Raw genomic sequence first — 20,658 nt, forward strand, 5'->3', positions numbered from 1 at the left:
TGGTTGTCCTTCCTTGGACCAGTTTTGGTAGGTAGTAACCACTTGTATATGATGTATTCACTAATTTATATGACATTTTAATTTGGTTTCCTTTAAGGTAGCTTTGAGTCACAATATTATTTTTTTATATTATATAATACAGATTTAAAAGTTTGTTTTTAATGGAAATATATATTATCAGTACATATTTGTGGATCAGATAATATAAAAGCAATGCTATCCAACAGTCTATGACAAAGCTGAGAGCTCATATTCAGTACAAGAGAGTAGCCTTTCATATGTCTGATAAGATGTGCTGTATTTTTCTGAGGACATTTTTTCATCTGCACCTGCTTTCAATAAACTTTTGTGTCCCTCATTTACTTGTGTCCTTTATTTTGTTTCCTATACTCTTATTCCATTCTATGTCAAAATGTTTGTTTGTGTGTTTTGCATAACGGAGCGTTATTGTGATTGTGGTTGTTTCCATGGACGAGACTTCAAAATCTGTCCCTGGAAATTTGATTGTAACTATGCCTTTAGATAGATTTAACTTGTCCGATTTCCCTATTTTTTTATTTTTTTTTGCAGATCTCCTGTGTTCTTACTGATAGATCCATTTATAAGCACATATTTTTAGCAAATGTTGCATGCGATCAGCCCAGCATATATGTATGTTGCGGCACCCTCCAGTACAGTGCGCACACCCAACTTGAAACACTACGCAAACACACCACACTTAAACCCAAAGCAAATTGTACTCCACATACATAAAGGCAATGCAATTACACTGTTTGAAAAACGATTCAAACAAGACCTAGAATTAATCTATAACAGAAAACGACTTGACCACACATTCAACCTAACCGGTGGGGTAGTCACATTAATGGTGCTAATAACACAGACAGTGACTACCACAACAAAAAATTAATGAACGTGACTTGCCCAACAGTTAATAAATGCAGACTGACCTTCATAATGACAAAAGAGCTACTCGACAGTCTTCTGACAAATCATGAACAGCATTAATGATGACATGGCATTTTGACGTCCTTTAAAATGGCGACCGAGATATCAGCAATGCCGGTTGTCATCTAAGGTAAGTGTTAGGGTTACGATTAGGTTTAGGATTACGTCAAAACCTCCTGCTGTCATTATGATGTTTTGTTCTTTTGTCATTCTGAAGGTCAGTCTGCATTTACTAACTGTCGGGCAAGTTAATTTTGTGTCGTGGTAGTCACTGTTGGTGTTATCAGCACCGTTAAGTCATTGACCTTTTGGGTTTCTACTAATACTAAATGATTCACCACAGATATACCAATATCAGCATCCACTGCTCTTTTAAAAAAAAGAAAAGGTACAATCATGCTAACATCATTGTGCCCCCTTGCCACATAAACACTGTAACGTTTCACGATTTATGCCACTCGCCACCCACCCACTCCTTACACTTCAATAGTAACTCAAATTATACTATGCAGATCTTCCTATGATGTATATAATATGCTAATATTAGATTTCAAGCATGACTATTCTCCTTCTTTCTATTTGTAATTTATAATTTTCTCCAGAACAATATTTTATACCTTCACCCACATATATGCCCAGCTCTATCCCTGTATATCCTTTTTATATACACATGTACCACTCTACTTGTGATTCAATGCGCAGTGTATATACTATTCATTTCCCTATTTATTTGTTTGCTCATCTATTCTTTTATACGTTCATGCATTTACTCATCCCACTATGTATCTTGAATCCTCCCCTCACACCCCTGATCCAGACACCCTCCCTTCACCCTCTCCCTCGGTCTACTACAACATGTTGAGTGGCTGCTCTTGCACATACCACTATTGGATGCATATTTTTGCGAGACCTGGAAAACAGTGGTTCCCTGAAACCGGATTTGGGGAAACACTTCTCTAAATTAATGGGCCCACTCACTCTTCCAAAGGAACCCACTGCAGAAACCACACACCGGTAGCGAAATGCTTTTGGGAATAGTCCTACACCAAATCACAGTTTGATCTCAATTTATTATTTGTTACTTTTTTATTTCTTATTTGCTTTACATCATTTATATCTTGTCTATTATTTAACCATTGTCATTGGTGTTAAGGCTCACGCCCCAGGCATCAGTTCCTAGAACCGCGTCAGAGGTCTTCGCATATAGGAACCGCTTTTCCCGTAGAGCTTTGTGCACTCACAGGTACTCTGATGCCCCCAGGTCTTGTACTCTAGTAGTAGGAGCTGATACCGGAGAATGTAGCGCTGGAGTAATACAGAGGTGGAGTGAAAGTCCCGGCAAGGAGTATTTGTAGCCGGCAATGACAGCGTGTATGTCCAGGCCAGAGGTCTAAAGGTCCCAGGAAAAGTAGCAGTGTTGAGGTCCAGGCTAAAGGGTCAGGGTCACAGGCAATCCACAAAGTCAATTTCCAGGCAAGAGTCAGCAACTGTAATCCAACAAAGAATAGCAGGCAATGAGACAGAACTCAGCAGGGTAGTGTGCGTGTAGCAGGGACTCTAACCGGCAGGGAGGGCTTGTCCCTTCCTGCCTTATGAACAGACAGGGGCCAATGAGAGCTGTCCTGCACAGCAGGAGAAACTTAGCCCAGCTGGGCTATAACTAATTTTAATTGTGCGCACGCGCCCGGCTGCTCTAGAGGCTGGGTCGCGGCTCTAATTGTTGAGAGCGTCCCGACCGTTGCCTAGGCAACAGCCGGGACCAGGAGGAAATGACGTCCCGGTCGTCATGACGACGGCCGGGACGCAGAGCCTGCAGAGGAAGTGAGTCACGGCGGTGCCCGGAGCCGCCACGGCTCGTAACACTTTGTCAATAATTATGGTTCTTCTTTAAAAATTTATCTCTGTATGTTTCAGTGTATATCTAATTTTTTTACATCAGTTATTTCAGTTTACTGTTTAGTAGTTTGAAGAAGATATATATAATTGATTATTATTTATATATATATATATTATATATATATATATATATATATATATATATATATATATATTTTATTTTTTTTCCTTCCTTAAATAATTATTGTCTCTATATCAAGGTACATAGCTATTGTCTGAAGTGAACTGTGAAACTCGGTACATTTACATATCACAAGAATTGGCCTCCAATCAGATACATCAGCCCATCCCACAGAAGTTTTGTAATTACCTTCTGAACACAAAACTGCTTTTTGGGATCAGACTGATTACGAAGACACACACCAAGGATTCTCTCCCTGTTTGGACTGAAAAATAGTAAAGTATATATAAGCCCTTTACTAGGGCTCTGCTGACATTGTAAATATGAGTAAAATGTACTCTGTGAGTGATCTATAGACTATAGGAGCTACAATAGGCTGTGTAGTAAACTTTGTTATAAAGTCAAAGACCATGTGGTGTAGTTTTTAAGAAGGGATTTGTTTAGGGTAACACTGTAAGCATAGAAAGTGAAGTTGCATGATAGTTATAGAATTAGATGTTGTCATTGTAGTAAATGTTAGTTTGCTTAAGAAGTGATGCCGTTTAAGGGTTTGAAATTAGTAATACCTTAGGAGTTTGATTGTATCAATACAATAGACTTCATACTTGAATAGTATTGTATTTGATGTAGCAATAGTGTGGCTTCTCTGTGAATATCTACTAGATAAAGATTCATACTGTATTATGTAACACTGTAAATATAGGTAGCTTGTCTGGCTGATGTGTGCTCTCATCCCCTCCCCCCTATGTGTGTAATTGCTACTAGTTAAACAGATGTGTGATAAGATGAAAAAACTTCTTTGAATGTTGCTTTGAAGTTTGTAGAGATCTCCCCCCCTGTTAGACAAGAAATGTTAGTGGACATTGTGTGATAATTGCTGAATAGAGAGATATTTGTGGTGGACTGGCTAATACTGCTTGTAATGAGTTATGGGTCTGTCCTGACTTTACATTGTTAAGCTGGGTACACACTACAGAAATTTCGACCAACTTTTTATGCCGAGCAATTTAACATGCGACCGATGGTCCGATCGCTCGGTCCATGGACTGCATACACACTAGCCTTGTTTAGGACGATAAAGGGAAGAGCGGATGTCCCTTTAGCGACTTTTTACAGCCATGTTGTCGTGAGCAATGACTGTAATTTCCTACTCACTGTTGTGGATCTGTCGGAAGTTTATACACACTACACAGCGGAAACGAGATTGGAACGAAAATATTAAACGGTACGACCAACCAAATGAGGCGATAATCGTCCATTTGGGCAGACTTTCGATCATCGTGTCACTGTACACACTGACCCGACTTTTGAACGAGCGGTCGTATGTTGGCTGTTTGAGCCGATTATTGGACGAAAACTGTGTAGTGTGTACCCAACTTTAGTAAGTGAGGCCTTGTGAGCCAACATGAGTTTGTAACAAAGCATGGCAAGGCAGACATTTTGGATGGTGACTACATTGTAAGAAGAAGTTTCATTATGGTCTGAGATACATACACACAGTCACATGCACATACACACACATGCATAATTAACAAGAAATTAATAAGTTATTGTACCTACACACAGAATGCCATCTATTATATGTACTGTGTGTAAGATTGTTATCGAAATTATATTCTTACATTATTGTACAAGTAAAGATTCTATTTCATACATATATATCTGCGTTGTGGTTATGAATTTATAATGTCTTGCTATAGGAGATATTATATATATAAATTTGTGTGATACAGTAAATCAGGTTTAAAGGTCTGAAGTAGGCGTGTCATACGTGGGAAAGCGTAAATGCATATGGTAAGATAACGAGCGTATCCAGAAATAGAAGAAGAAGATAGCGTGCGCAATTATGGCGTAAATACTGTCCCTTTAACATAGCTGTATATTAATTATTATGTTTATGGCACAAAAACGCTGATTAAATATACAATAATAAAAAACAAACCTCCCAATGCTGGCATGCAATGAACATTAGTGCAGTGCTCTGATTGTTTAACAGATATTCTATCAAATTACGATTTGTGAATGGGAAAAGAGTAATGGACAGATAAAATTGTTGCACATTGTAAAGCATCAACCTGCACATGACCCTTGCCTTGTTGTACAACTGGCTAGATAAATATCCCCCACTGTCAGGGCCCTCTTAAGAACATCTTGGGCCCCCGGGCACAGCAGTGCACCGGGGCCCCTATATATACAAAAAAAATTAAAAATGATTATATATACATATATGGGCCCTGCAGCCCAGGGGGGCCCGTCGGAGGCAGCAAAAAAAAAAAAAACCTGGAAAAAAAAAAGACAATACTTACCTTGCGGTCAGCTCCATGGTCTCCTCCTCCGTCGCGCTCTGCAATGGATGTCGGACGGGCGTGATGACGTCACGCCCGACATGCACTGCGAGCGCCGCACGGAGGAGGAGACCATGGAGGGAGCCGGATTGCCAGCTGACCGCAAGGTAAGTATTGTCTTTTTTTTTTTTTTCTCAGGTTTTTTTTTTTTTTTTTTGCTGCCTCCGACGGGCCCCCCTGGGCTGCAGGGCCCCGGGCACCTGCCCATTGTGCCCAATGGGAAAAACGGCCCTGCCCACTGTATCTTCCTTTTAATAAAAGTGATTCCACTGAGATTCTTATTCCTGTATCTTGTGTTCCGTAGCCTGATTAAAAAGGACAGACCTTTTGAAATGCCAGCTTGAGTGCGAGGCTCTCTGCTGGTGGAGTACAGCCTGCAAATATTCCATTATTCTTTCATCACAAACTGTGTCGCCGTTTAGATCTATATTGAAATTTTATTTCTTTGATATTCGTTGTAAATATTACTTTTCTAGTTCTATGTGTCATTGGAGTTCTTTTTAATCTATTTTATTAATGTATCTCATTTCTTTATTTTCAGACTATGTCTTCTAGACACAATAATGCTAAACGGATCCAGGGTATCGATGGCAATGTATGGTAAGAAGTCACTTTTGAAATATCACATTATTCATCCTACAGAGTAGATCCATTATAATATAAATGTTTTGCCCATTGTGGTTCTTTAATCCTACACTGCATTGGAGGTAATAGAGGGTCTTTAATAGGTATCTGGCTGTGGATCCAAGCGTTGTGGTGAGTGTTGTAGAAGACGGCTTTGATTCCTACAATGGCAAGGATTATTTATAATACCAAAAAAAGGTTCAACATTTTCTACAATATATTTAAATATTTGAGGGCATGCAGCTGTTGTATTTTTATAACAGTCCACTATAGCATTAATATATAATTAAATTGACAAGTTTTCTAGTGTACCTGTCTCAGATGCACAACCTGTATGTTAAGTACAAACTTAACACTAAAGAGAAGCCCAAAAAATCATATCTTACCTTTGGTAAAATACACTGAAAATAACAGGAGACAATACAACATGCCCCCTCTGTGTATGGAAGATTTAGTCCCACTTATAATTTCACTTTCTGTCCTTACTACTTTCTTGGAACATGAAATGGGAAGGTGACAACTTCATAGGGTAAAATATAAGCTCATAACATCTCTACCTGCCATATTCATTGCTTTACCCTGTCCTTACATAGACCTTGATCAGTCTAGAACTATACCCTACTTATTCATTCATCATCTGCTTTACTTGTTCTAATTCAGTTCTTGCTAGCAATCGCCATTGTCTTTTCTGTTTTCTAACCTCTTTGTACTTCTATTTCCCACTAATATAGCATACCTCTAGATCAGGGGTCGGCAACCACTGACACGCTGGCCCCCAGGCCACGTCTAGACATTAAGTGAGAACGCAGTTTTCGGGAGCTCCGAGATTCCGCCGCTGGTCTCTCTGGGGGATCAGGCAGTATCCGTTTGGACTGTAGCGCGCGACCGGTCATTTTATACAGGTACCGCAGCGTTACATCAATCGTCTGGCTGTGCCTGCTTCTACCTCTTTTTCCCTCTTCGTCTCCCTTCTGACTCATTATTATTGAGTGCCTCTCTCACGGTGCATTGTAAAAGAGGCGCCTGATTCAAGTAAGTTAGATCTGCATTACAACCCTGCCTTTTCATACCTCCATTTTTTCCTCCCAATGTGTGCCCCTGTCCCCCACTTTCATGCCTCTGTCCCCCCCTGCCCCATGTGTGCCCAAACTGTTTGTGTGTATCTTTTTTTATATTGCAGCTGACTGTTCTGTTCTCTCTCCCTCTTTGTGTGCATGTCTCCCTTGTCCCCCCATCCCATTTGTTTCCCCTTTTTTCCTATGTGCCCCCAAAACTCACAGTCCTATTGCACCACACCTTCTACCTCCTTGTCTTCCACATCTCCTCTTTTCAAACCTTTTCTTCTCCTCTCCTGAATGTGGTAGGCAGCGTTGATAGCTGTCAATCTGAAACGACGTAAAGGAACAAAGGCAAAACCGCATCCAGCGCCACATAACTGAACCTGAGAATTGGAACCCTCCTTGCTTCTCACTGAATGTCGTGCGTGATGTCATCACGCCCAACATTCAGTGACAAGCGGCAGAAGAGAGGAGGATGCTGGGTCACGGGCGCCGCCGGATTGGTAAGTTGTTTTGTTTTGTTTTTTTCCTTTTTTTTTTTTCCCTCTTCCTCCCCCCCGGGATGCCGAGGGGGCACAGAGTAAGGGGAGATGCAGAGGGGGCACAGTGTGAGGGGAGATGCAGAGGGGGCACAGTGTGAGGGGAGATGCCGAGAGGGCACAGAGTGAGGGGAGATGCCGAGAATGCACAGTGTGAGTTAGCTGTAAATTATTCTTTGACAGAAATATAATTGCAAAAAAATATATAAAAATATTCTTTTCCCTTGGATTTATGTGTATTATTTTTGCACACAACTAAATAAGTATTTCTGTCCTGACCTAAATACTTACTACGCTTTTTTGACCCAACTACTTATAAAACGGAACTGCTCGGTAATTATTTTGGAGGGGTGCCTTGAAAAAATTATGGAGACTCTAAAGGTGTCATGAACTGTAAAGGTTTGGGAACCACTCACTCCAACCCTTAGTTTTCTCATCCTTCATTTGATTTGAGCTCCAATCATTCATCTTTGAGCGTGTCATATTGCACCATAATTTATACTCAATCTATCCACCTACTCCGTAATCTGTATTTGATTATTGTACTGCAATTGACTACCTCTTTTCCTAGTCTTGCACTGGATCTTCCAGCTTCCCTTAGTCCCTTTTAATTGCTTTCCAATAAGTTGTTCCATGTTGTCATTCTGTTATTTCCCCATGTTGTGCCACTCAACGTCCCCTATTTTTGTACCACAGTTTACATAGAGATGAATCTCCTCAACCATTTTGCACTATGTTTCAATTCATTGTCAGACACTTAACACCTTCATTAAGATCTCTTATCAACTGGGTTGTCTTTAACAACTGGTTTGCCGGGGAGGGGGGAGACACTTTGTCATTCTGGTTGACTGTAAGCTCAGATGTTATGTTGGAAAAATGATTGTGCAAATAGATAGCAAGGTGCTTAGAAGAGAGTTCTCAAGATGTATTTGTAAAACCAGTTAAGAAATGTAAAGGGGCTTAGGATAAACATAAGAAGTCTGTCCATTAGTCACTGAAATAGGTAGATATGTAAAGCAAAAAGAGGTGCAAATTTACACCTTGGCAAAACCATGTTGCACTGGAGGGCTGCCCCCTGCAGTCCAACATTTAAAATGTGTTGATAGCTATATAGTGGGGAGGGGGTGCCCTAGCTCATCTCTGTGTTGCAGTATGAAAATAAAGCTGCCCAGTATTTGTGTGCTACATGCAAGGGCAGCCGATATGTTCCCTGTATGCAAAAATGTTTACATATGTGATTAATAATAACACTATATATCATAACTGCTTATCCTATCACTCATATGGTTTGTGTTGTTGTGATTAACATTGATGTCCTGTAGGCACAGCATTACACACAATGACATATGATAATGCTGCTCATGAGAAACTATCAGTATGGATTTGTGTGTGTTCCCACTCAGTGAAAGGGCTCTATGGATGATGTTTGTTCTGTTCTTTATTCATCTTATTTTCTCTGGGGGAGATTCACATTGCCGGCTATTGTAGTAGAAACCTCCGCTCATTTTCCAAGGGTCGTGAAGAAAAATGAGCATAGATTTCTGTCAAATCTCCGCCGCGAAGTGTCTTGTGGACGTTCCGGAGACACTCTGCTGCTAATTGAATCTCCCCCAGAGTCATTTGTCTAATGTTAAACTTTATGTGAATTCATCCACTATAATTGTTAATGTTAAATGTTAGCGGACTCTTTGCAAGAAAAGTGATAGATGAATATTATTATTTGATTTTGAAGTCTCTTTGGAATAGGTATTGCAATCAAAATAAACTTTTTTCATCATGCTCAGTGTTACTTTGTCAGTTTAATCTGCAGTTAAGCTAAGTATATGCTCTTTGCAACTTTGTTATTCTGGTTTTGTTTACATTAGATTGTAAAGTAAAGGAAAACTGTATACACAATACTTATTTACTTCTAAAGGGATTAGACCACCCACCACATGGTATGTGACAGTGATTGGCCAAGAGACACTGGGCCAAAGATGGTAATGTGTAATTTATTAGCCACAGCTGACATTATTATTTTATTATTATTATTAGATTTATAAGGTGCTACAGTGTTACACAGCGTTGAACATTTTGGGAAAATAGAGCATACATAAAACAGGCACATTCAATATAGAAAAAATGTGCAGATGTTGGAACAGAGGATAGGGAGGGCCCTGGTCAAGAGATCTTGCAATCTAGTGGGAAAAGGGGGCGACTGTGGCCGAGAGTGGAGATTGGGACCCCAACGAGGCTATCCTAGTGTGAGTAGTATGTGTAGGAGTAGGTGGGCTGTAGTACAATAATGGGGTTACAGGGAAAGTTTTTAAAGATTTGCAGATTGGGGGAGTATCTGACCGAGTGTGGTAGGGAATTCCATGAGTGGGTAGCGGCACCGAAGAAGTGAGAGCTGGTTATCATGGTGGAGGTGAGGCACAGGTGCGAGTATATTGAGATAAGGATTGAGTGGTATGAAGGTGGGGTTGAGGGCTTTGTAGGTAAAGATGAGTTATTTGAATTGGATTCTGGAGGATAGAGGGAACCACTGTAGGGATTTACACAGTGGTTTGACAGTAGTGGAGCGGCGAGAGGTAGATTAGTCTTGATGCAGCATTTGGGACAGATAGGTGAGAGGAAAAGCAGATCAGTAGAAGTTGCAGTTATTAAGGTTGAGGTGGATAGGTAAAGATTTGGTTACATCTTGGATAAAGGGCGTACTTTAGCTGATAATACAGTACATGCTGTCCTCATCTGCCTCGGACACCCCACTTTTTTTCTAGTGTTTCCAACTCTCAAACTCCGCAATCTACTATTAAAGCAGAGTCGGGTTGCACACATTGTAAGTTTACTTTTGCTATAGTAAAGTAATATACTTGGACCAGAAACAACCTTTCAAGAAGGACTAAAGGATAAAATAAAATGTAATGATAAAATGAATACACCCATCACTCCCTGTGCTTCTTTTTGTGTGTTTCCTTTGTTTTGTCCTGCAGATGTAGAGCTGGATAGACTACTTGTTGATATATATCTCCTTTATTCCCTGCCCATTAGCTTCTGTCTCTAACAACATAATAAAGAGCTTTGGAGAAGAGTTAGGTGTGCGAATTATTGTAGTTTTTACACTGTAAGCTGCACCTACATATCATAACACCCCAAAATTACATTTTTTAAAATATGAATCATGAAGCCAATAAACATTTTTCAGGGTTAAACTACCTTTCCGGTTCAGCTCTGTTACCTCTACTCTCCGCTATACACATCTGACTCTCACGCCCCCACACACCTTCTTAGAACAGTATACTGATGGGATCTGATACAGGACCTAAAGCTGAGACTTCAGTCATTTCAGTTACTGTGACATCACTGTCCCTGCCCTTTGTGTATGAATCCACCAATACACGCAAAGTGATTCACATCACATTTGCCCTGTCTGCTGTGTTAGAGACGCACGTCCCTCCAACATAGCAAGCAGTGTTGTGAAATAGAAAATTGTAGACATCTTTAGTTATGTATACTAATTTTATACAAACCTCTATAAATGAGATAAATAAAACATGTACATTGTCCTAGTGGGTTTTTCAATATTACCTTGTGTAACACGTTTTGTATTCCTGTACAGGGTTGAATTTACAGCACTTTCTGCTGATCCCACAGTAGTCAATCTTGGCCAGGGATTTCCAGACATCTCTCCTCCTTCCTACTTGAAAGAAGCTCTTGCTCAAGCAGCAGCGGTGGATAAACTGAACCAGTACACTCGTGGCTTTGTGAGTAGAGACTGACATTTTTTCCCAGATAACTATCATCTCTTGGCCAATTATCTAACCTGGGGAAAGTGCTATACGAGTTTATTGTCTCCAATATTTAAAAATAAAAAACAATTTCCAGGGACACGTTGTTGCTTAGCTGGTGCATCTAAGGGAGGAATGCAATTCCCTGCAATTAGCTGCTGGTCATCACAGCGATGTCCAACTGCGCTCAGTTCCAGGTTCTATAGTACCCGAACATCATTGATTTCCTGAGCACCTCTATGGGGTGCGAGGAAAACCTTGTGGTTACATTGCCGTAGAATGCCTTCATAACCGTTCCAGCAACACAAAATTGAATTCCCCCCTAAGAATGTCATGTGCTGTGCAGTCTAGACCTGCCCTGGTGCGTTATAATGCCCGGCAAGATATGTATCCTGAATGTGGTTATGATGTCATTAGTCTTATTCATTAAATAATAACTTGTAATTTCCAGTTAAAGAAAATTGATAGTATCACATTAAATATGCAGAATAAGAGTAACGGAACTACACAGCAGATATTTAGTTAGTATCATCATTCACTTCACATAGTAATGTAATTTTAATACTATTCTGCAAACAACAATATAAGTACATTTACATTTTCTCATCAGCTTGACATATACGGGAGCCTGTTTGATATTATGGTTTTTACACTTCAACTTGTGAATTATTAAACAATAGTAGGTAATGGCAAATAATGTTGATAGTAAATGTCTTGTATTTTAATAGATTTGCAATGAAGGTTATATTTTAAAATTCGTTTCACATAACATAACTTGATCTAATAAGAGATCAGGCACACATCCCATGAGTGCTTTTATTTGAGAATCCTTTTCGCCTTCAAGTTAAATTTGGGACTGTCCCTGGAAACGAAGGACTATTGGCAACTATGGAAGTTGGGATTCTTGTGCTGGGAAATTTGGCTTTTCACAAAAAGAAAATAAGAACAACTAAGACAACTCCAGCAAAGGGCAGCAGTGCGCGCAAGGCCGCTCTACCTTCAGAGATGAGATAGGAATGATGAATGGATGAGGTCTGGTTGCAGGTGTTTAACTCATTATAGGAGCACACATTGGTTAATGAAGGTATAGTTTATCAGGTAATGTGGATGAGGACACTTGTGTATTGGAGAGTAGCAGTAACCTTTATTTTTTATTTTATCTTTTAATTTTCTTCATTTTTTTTAGGGCTATCAATAAATCTGAAATGTTTATTTATTTTTTTTAAACTCTTTATTTGAAGAGGAAACAACTGGAAAAATACAATCAACATATTGAACGCAAGAGTAATAATATACAAGGTGTTGCCTCCATGTTTTATACATTATATCAATGGGTAAGGTGGAAGAGGGAGGGGGAAAGAGGGAGGTAGAAAGGCACATTCTATTAACGATATTGCTAATAAGTGTACATGGAACATGGCTAGGAAGAACTAAACCAAATGATTAAATAAGCAATTAAATAACAGAGAGGTGTTACTTACCAACAGCGCTCCATACCCAGCCCGGAGGATCTGGAGGCGGCCCTGGATCTATATTCCGACAGGAGGGGGAGCCGTACTGGATAGGCAACTGCGGCTTTCTAGCGAACACCACGGTGCCCACACCTTGTCGAAATTGTGTGATTTATCGTGGAGATAGTATGTTATACTCTTCGTGCTTGTGCTAGATCTAAAATTCTGATCCAAGTTTGCCTGTGATGTCCAGTATATCTGGAAGCGCTTCAATCAGCTGGAGAGAATTGACACAGACCAAGTTCTGTATACAAGGAATATTCTCTGATTTATTGATACAAAGATACAAGTTTTTATAGCCTTCTGAATAAATGAATCCTACGTCATAAGCATACAATTGTCTATGGGATGCGCTGCTGATTAACTTTCTCACGTATTCTTGAGGTGTTTACTTTCTCCCCCTTCTAAGGACAGATGAGTCTATTGTTCTTATCTCAAAGGGAGCTGGAGGTTTATCTCCTGTGCCTGTGCCATGTCCAACATCAAGGGCACAGCTCCCACACTACAAGCTAAAAATGAAGCTACTTATTGTTCTCATATCTTGATACATAACTTCAGCCGTTCTCTATGTCAGCTTAACCTGAAAGCCATGGGCCCACATCTTGCAAAACTGCATATCAGCAGAAAAATATATAATCTCTTTTAGCAAATAATATTTCTATGCAAGTTACAATAAATGGCTGAACAAAGGCTTTATGAGGCCTTAACAAAAAATCATATTTAACACTTGCGACAGGCCAAATGTAAGACTGTAGTTCCTGCATGGAGGGAGCATTGGGGTCTTTCCAATGCTTTGCTATTAGAGATTTAGCAGCTGCCTAAATATGGGAGATAAGCTTGTTAGAAGGCACACTCTCATCAGGTATAGGACGGGAGAGAAGGAATGACCAGGGGTCCTTATTTATCTGTTGTTCTGACACAGAGTTTATAAGTGTAAGGACCATGTTTCAGAAAGGAACTATACGAGGGCAGGTCCACCATATATGGTACCTCTCTGGCCACATTCCCGCCAGCAGATCGAAGTGGCCGTGGGAAACATTCTGGCAAGCTTGTCAGGGGTATAGTACCACCTATAGTACAATTTGTAGGCCGTTTCCTTAATTAATTTAGAAATCGAGCTCTTAGCAATTGCCTCCCTTAATTCCTCCCAGCAAGAGTCATCTGGAGGAGGTCCCAGGTCATTTTCCCATTCCCGCTCATGCCGGCCTGGTGTGTCAAAAGTATAATCTATAAGGCAATTATAGATCGCAGAGATCATCTCTTTGGTGAGTGGGTAATGTAGACACATATGCTCAAAAGAGGTAAGGGTCCGGAGAGCATCAGGGGAGGGCAAGGATATAGCGAAGTGTCAGACCTGGAAGTATTCAATGAACAGCGGTTGAAAAGGTTCAAACCTGTGGTAAAGCTCTGACATAGAGGCCCAAGTTCAATCAACTGACAGGTCCGAGACCACCCGTATTCCCGCACTTATCCAGTGTTTAAATTGCTGTGTCGAGTTACCAGGAGGAAAGTGTGGATTGTCCCAGAGAGGAGTCAGAGGTGAAATGAGGGAAGACAATTTATATTTGACCCGGCATGAGTTCCATAGGGACAAACAAAATTTGAGAGATTGAACAGAGGAGGCCGCTGGTGGTCTATCTATATTAGAAAGGCCCCAAAGTGATGCCATGGAAGGAACCCCAACGAAGTGGATCTCAATGTCCACCCACGCTATGGACTGGTAGGGGACATAGGTAACCGCTACCTGAGTTAAATGGGATGCCAAATAATAAAGTTTAATATCTGGAAAGCCTCTACCTCTTCGGGCCCTGGGTTGCTTGAGCACTGCTACAGACACTCTAGGGGGCTTGGCACGCCATACAAACTTTAGGAAGGAAGAATGCAAATCCCGAAACACAGAGTCAGGTACCTTCATTGGAAGAGTCTGGAAAAGATATAGAAGTTTAGGGATCAAATTCATCTTAATATCAAAGATTCTCCCCAGCCTCGATATGATGTAGCTCTTATATGTCTCTAGGTCCTGTTTGATTTTAGTCAGGAGGGGAGGGAGATTTTCCCGGTATAACTTGTCATAGGTCGAAGTGATATAGACTCCAAGATATTTGATCTTATTCGCCTGCCAGCGTAGGACAAAATTGGTCTGTAAACTAGTCCCAAGGGAAGGGGAGACATGGAGAAGCCTAGCTGTGGGGGAGTTGTAGAGGGCAGACACCCTGGTCAGGAATTCAGCCGAGAAGCCGTACGCTTTCAGAACATGGATCATAAAGTCCCATAAAATTCGGTCAAACGCCTTCTAGGCATCCAAAGAAAGCAATATGGCGGGGAGGAGTCTCTGGTTAATGATTTGAACTAGGTCTATCGCGCAACGAGTATAATCTCTTGCCTGGCGACCCGGGATGAACCCCACCTGATCATAGTGGATCAGATCCGGAAGGATTCTATTCAGACAGGTGGCCAGAATCTTTGCGTATATGTCAACATTAAGAAGGGAGATGGGCGGTAGCTTGCGCAATCGGTGGGGTCCTTCCCCTCCTTATGAATGACTGACTGATTACGATATGTGCTTCCAACATCGATTTAGGGAAGGGGTCTCCATGTAAGACAGCATTGAACAGGATGTGAAGGTGGGGAACCAGGGTCTGGGAAAATCTTTTATAGTGAAGCCATCTGGGCCCGGGGCCTTGGAGGTCTTTTGTGCCTTGATAACTGCCAGTATTTCCTCCGATGTAATCTCCTCATTTAGTTGTTGTGCTAGGCTACAGGTGAGGGTGGGGAGATTCGCTCGTCTATTAACCCTTATTTTAACATTCTCTTTGTAGCTTTTTTCTTATATCTTGCCTTTTTTTTCAGGGTCACCCACTGCTGGTGGATGCATTGTCTCAAATTTATGGCAAAGTAACTGGAAGGAAGATTAGCCCAACAAAAGATATCCTTGTGACGGTCGGAGCTACCGGTTCCCTCTTCAATGCAATCCAGGGCCTAGTTGAAGAAGGTGATGAGGTGAGTTTTATGTTGCTTTAATATATTTCGTATATACAAGCGGCTTTATGTCACAGCTGGTAGCACTCCTGCTTACTATTGTTGGGGATTGGAGTTTGTATCCCTAGTTTGCGTGGATTTCCTCACGTTGCTCTGGTTTCTTCCTATGGTCCAAAGACATACTAGTAGGTTAATTGGCTTGTCACTGGAATTATCTCTGATGTGCATCTGTGTGTTGGTGTGCCTGTGACAGGAAAATTACACAGTAATCTTAACTGGGGAAGGAACGTATGTGCCTAAATAAAGTTCTCAGATTCTATATAGTGATGCTATATAAATAAGACGACCATGATAGTAATATAACATTAAAGAGAATGTTTTGTAGAATTTGAGTACAGACCGTTTGGTCTGCTTATGTTTGGCTACACTCTACTGTTCATGACTTGCCTTGACCCAAAGTGCAAATAGGCAGCAACACTCTCAAGAATTGAAATTGGTAGCAAAGAGATGGGTTGTTCGTGGGTAAAGACTGGTCCGATGTGTATTACTTGAACAGAAGGTGCATCAAACATGATGTTTGTAGTTATGTACATAATAATTATTATTTTTATAGTGCCTTTCATCTCAAAGAACTTTACATTGTTGAGACAGCCATCTTGGATACACGTAGCTGCTATTCTTTGGAATCATTCACATCAGTCCCTGCCACATTGGAGCTTTCAATGTGTGTGTGACACACACGGTCACACACACCCACATATGCTTGTTTTTATTGCATCATGAGGACATCTGAGGATGTCTGGAACATGGCGTATAAAGACACCCCTTACCTAATGCCCTGTCAACAGAACAATCATATGGGTATGTGTAGGAGCTGTTTGCCACCACTTGAGATTTACAGTCCATGTCAGTACTTTGAGCAAAGTAAATTTTTTTGGCCATCTGAGGCCATCCACACACCGCATACACTGACACCTAGCCATGGAGGTTACAGCCAGGTGCCTGCACGGAGTAAATTCATTTAAAAAATGGCTCAAGTTAACAAAAAAAAAAAATTTTACTTACCTTCCGGGACCTGGCCCAACTTCTTCCTGCCCCGCACTGCTCCCTGGGTGTCGGACGTGACGTCATCACGTGACGTCCGTCCGACATCTCCAGGGATCAGAGGAGCGCGCCGACGCCGCGGAGAGGAGCCAGACTGAAGAAGAAAGAAGTAAAAAAGTAAAAGAAAGAAAGAAGTAAAAGGTAAGTAAAGTAAATGGAGGGGGCAGATGGCTGGGCACTATAAAAGGGGGCACATGGCTGGGCACTATAAAAGGGGGCAGATGGCTGGGCATGGGCACTATAAAAGGGGGCAGATGGCTGGGCATGGGCACTATAAAAGGGGGCACATGGCTGGGCACTCTAAAAGGGGGCACATGGCTGGGCACTATAAAAGGGGGCAGATAGCTGGGCATGGGCACTATAAAAGGGGGCACATGGCTGGGCACATATAAGGCAGGTGGAGCGGTAAACTTTGGATATACTGACCACTTCCATGTCACTTTACAGTGGTATAGGGACCATAAACTACAATCAAATACCCCAAAAATGTCCAAGAAAAGAAAAGTTGATGCAGAGGGAAGGCAATTTCAGGAGAGATGGGAAAGTGAATACATGTTTGTGATTAATGGAGACAAGCCGGTATGTCTTATTTGCTATGAGGCAGTGGCAGTGATGAAGGAATACGCCGGCACTTTGAGACCAAACATGGAGCCAAATTTGCTAACTTTAGCCACCAGGAAAAGCAACAAAAGGTCCAAGAATTGAAAGGTAGCCTGCATTCTCAACGGAATATTTTTTCAAAAATGACAGCAAAAAATGATGCAGCAGTGAAAGCCAGCTATCTTGTGGCTGAAGAAATTGCGCGAGCTTCAAAGTGCTTTTCAGAAGGTGCATTTGTAAAGAAGTGTATGCTGAAGGTATGTGAACAGGTGTGCCCTGAGCAGAGACAGGCTTTTAACAATGTCAGCTTGTCAAGAAGCACCATCACAGACCGAGTCAGGGACCTAGCCTGTAATCTTAAAACAAAGTTGGCTGAAGAGACATGCAGTTATGTGGCATTTTCATTAGCTGTTGATGAAAGCACTGACAATACTGATACAGCTCATCTAGCTATTTTTGTAAGAGGTGTGAAGGAAGACTTGTCTGTCAGTGAGGAGCTCTTGGATGTGGTCACCATGTATGGGACAACAACTGGGAGGGACATCTTCAATGCAGTGGAGGAATCCGTAAATAAAATGAAATTACCTTGGGAAAAGTTGGTGGGACTTACTACTGATGGCGCTCCAGCAATGTGTGGAGTGAGAAATGGCTTGGTTGGACTGTTAAAAGAGAAAATGGAAAAAAGTAATTGCCACAAGCCGCTGATAACTTATCACTGCATTATCCACCAAGAAGCTCTGTGTGGCAAGGTTCTGCAACTGGATAACATAATGTCCACAGTCACGAAAACAGTGAATTTTCTGCGTGCACGGGGTCTGAATCATCGTCAGTTCCAACAATTTTTGAAGGAGGTGAGCATGGAACATACAGATGTGCCATACCATACAGAAGTAAGGTGGCTGAGTAGGAGCACCGTTCTCAAGAGATTTTTTGAGCTTTTGGAAGACATTAATCTTTTTATGCAAAGTAAAGGGAAGCCCTTGTCAGAACTGTCAGATCCAAACTGGCTGTGCGATTTTGCCATGTTGTGTGACATAACAGAGCATCTCGCCCAACTGAATCTGAGGCTGCAAGGCCGCAAACAAGTCATAACCTCAATGTATGACGCAATAACAGCTTTCCAGGAGAAACTGCGCCTATGGAAGTCACAGCTTGAAAAAGACAGTCTTGCCCACTTTCCTATCTGCCAGAGCATTTCAACCTCATTCTCAGGTACTTTTTCATGTGCTCGATTGGGTACCAAAGTGAATCGACTGATTGATGAATTCAATCAACGCTTTTCTGATTTTAAAGAACAAAACTTAACCTTTACCAGCTTTGCCAATCCCTTCAACATCGATGTTGACAGTGCACCACATCACCTTCAAATGGAATTAATAGAACTTCAGTCCAACAGCAGCCTGAAAGCGAAGTTCCAGGATGCGACAGTCGACGACTTTTACCGTCTCCTCCCCCCTGCTTTGATGCCACAGCTCCGACTTCAAGCTGCACGTGTTCTGTCCATGTTTAGGAGCACTTATCTATGTGAACAGATGTTTTCAGTCATGAATCTGAACAAGACCAAGCTCAGATCACGCATCACTGATGATAACCTCCATGCTGTTTTGTGGATTGCTACAGCACAAGACCTAACGCCAGACATCGATGGACTGACCTTAGGAAAACGATGTCAGCCATCTAGTCAGAAAAGTTAAAAAAAAAAGGTAATGCCTTGTGTTTTCCATATGTTTAATAAACAGTGTTTGGCAATATTTGTATGTTTAAAAAAAAATTAATGTTTGTTACCAAAAAACATTTTTCAATACATTGTACAATAATTGTACATTTGAATATCTACTTGTCATTATTCTGACTATGTTTCTGCTTTCAGAGCTAGTTATTACTTACATTATTACAAAAAACAGTAATAATTGAATGCAGTGACATTAATTTATGATAATAAAGAGTGGACACATAGACCTACAGATACAACCGGCCCTTTGATGGGGACCAAACTGCTGATGCGGCCCCCGATGAATTTGAGTTTGACACCCCTGATCTAACCCATAACCACCTTTGCTGTGAAGAAGCAATGCTTACCACTGTGCTGCCATGTAAGGCATCATTTTGTGATTCTTCGTTATTTTCATATTTTTATATAGGTAATAATAATTGAGCCATATTTTGACTGCTATCACCCCATGGTAAAGATGGCTGGGGCCACTCCTGTCTGCATCCCACTGAGATATGTAAGTACAGTATAATATAATATTGAACTACTTGTACCAGTCATGAAATTCACTCCGGGACAGACTTCTAGACAAGATTTTTACTTGCCCAGGACTCCTACAGGAGGACTATACATAAATCCAGGGTTGGGGAATCCCAGGTGATGGATAGTCAACTTTTCCGTTCACTGTTTACATGTGTTGGTACATATGCAGAGACTTTTGTGAAAAACGCTGCAAAGTTAAAGGTGGTATTCCCATATCAACTAATTACACATTGGCTTTCATTTTTTAAACTCCCTGGAAAAATGACAGAATCTGATTGGTGTATATGGGCCGCACCACCTTTTTTGTGTGCACCAATTTTCATAGCTATCCCCTAGGTTGTATCCTTCAGCTGTATGTTAGCTTGTACGCTCAGTTTGAAGGCTACTTGCTGATTCTCCACAAAATACTATTTCAAGTACATTAAGTTGGTGTTTTGAGCTTTTATGATTGTATTTAATATTATGTGTCTTGTTCTGTATTTTTATCATAAAAGAACATGTATAGGTTGGAAAAAGCACATCATAATGCAGGCTACTGAATAGTAATGTATATAGCTACATCCGGGTTTCCTTTATTATGTGACAGTTTTAGAATATAAGCATTTAATTATGTTACATACATTTGGAATTCACAGAAGGATAGTGGGAAAGGTACTGTATCAAGCGCTGACTGGACTTTAGACCCTGAAGAACTGGCGAGTAAATTCAATCCCAGAACAAAGGCGATTATATTAAATACTCCAAACAACCCTATGGGCAAGGTAAGAGCAATAATACATTCATTTTACATGTATATATTTGCTTAGGGCTACTTGTCATTCATGATATTTACAACATGTTGCTACATAATCTGTGTGGCATTTGATTTCATTATCCATGCTCACACACACGGAGTTCACTAACTGTAGAGCA

At 40.9% G+C, this 20,658-nt stretch overlaps 1 protein-coding gene across 7 annotated transcripts in view; it reads left to right on the forward strand.

Moving 5' to 3' along the window:
• Positions 1 to 20,658, forward strand: part of KYAT3 (kynurenine aminotransferase 3) — a 97,008-nt gene that overhangs the window by 65,548 nt on the left and 10,802 nt on the right. For 4 of the 7 annotated variants that reach the window (XM_075182411.1, XM_075182418.1, XM_075182421.1 and 1 more), the window contains 4 exons: positions 11,130 to 11,274; positions 15,660 to 15,809; positions 19,634 to 19,720; positions 20,382 to 20,507. In XM_075182411.1, coding sequence (XP_075038512.1) covers positions 11,130 to 11,274; positions 15,660 to 15,809; positions 19,634 to 19,720; positions 20,382 to 20,507 — 508 coding nt within the window. Of the gene's footprint in view, positions 1 to 3,222; positions 3,241 to 5,851; positions 5,911 to 11,129; positions 11,275 to 15,659; positions 15,810 to 19,633; positions 19,721 to 20,381; positions 20,508 to 20,658 lie in introns of those variants that run through there. The other 3 variants (XM_075182417.1, XM_075182412.1, XM_075182419.1) reach the window with 2 other exon arrangements.

Source organism: Mixophyes fleayi, chromosome 8, assembly GCF_038048845.1.
Source record: "Mixophyes fleayi isolate aMixFle1 chromosome 8, aMixFle1.hap1, whole genome shotgun sequence".
NCBI classification, from domain to species: domain Eukaryota; kingdom Metazoa; phylum Chordata; class Amphibia; order Anura; family Limnodynastidae; genus Mixophyes; species Mixophyes fleayi.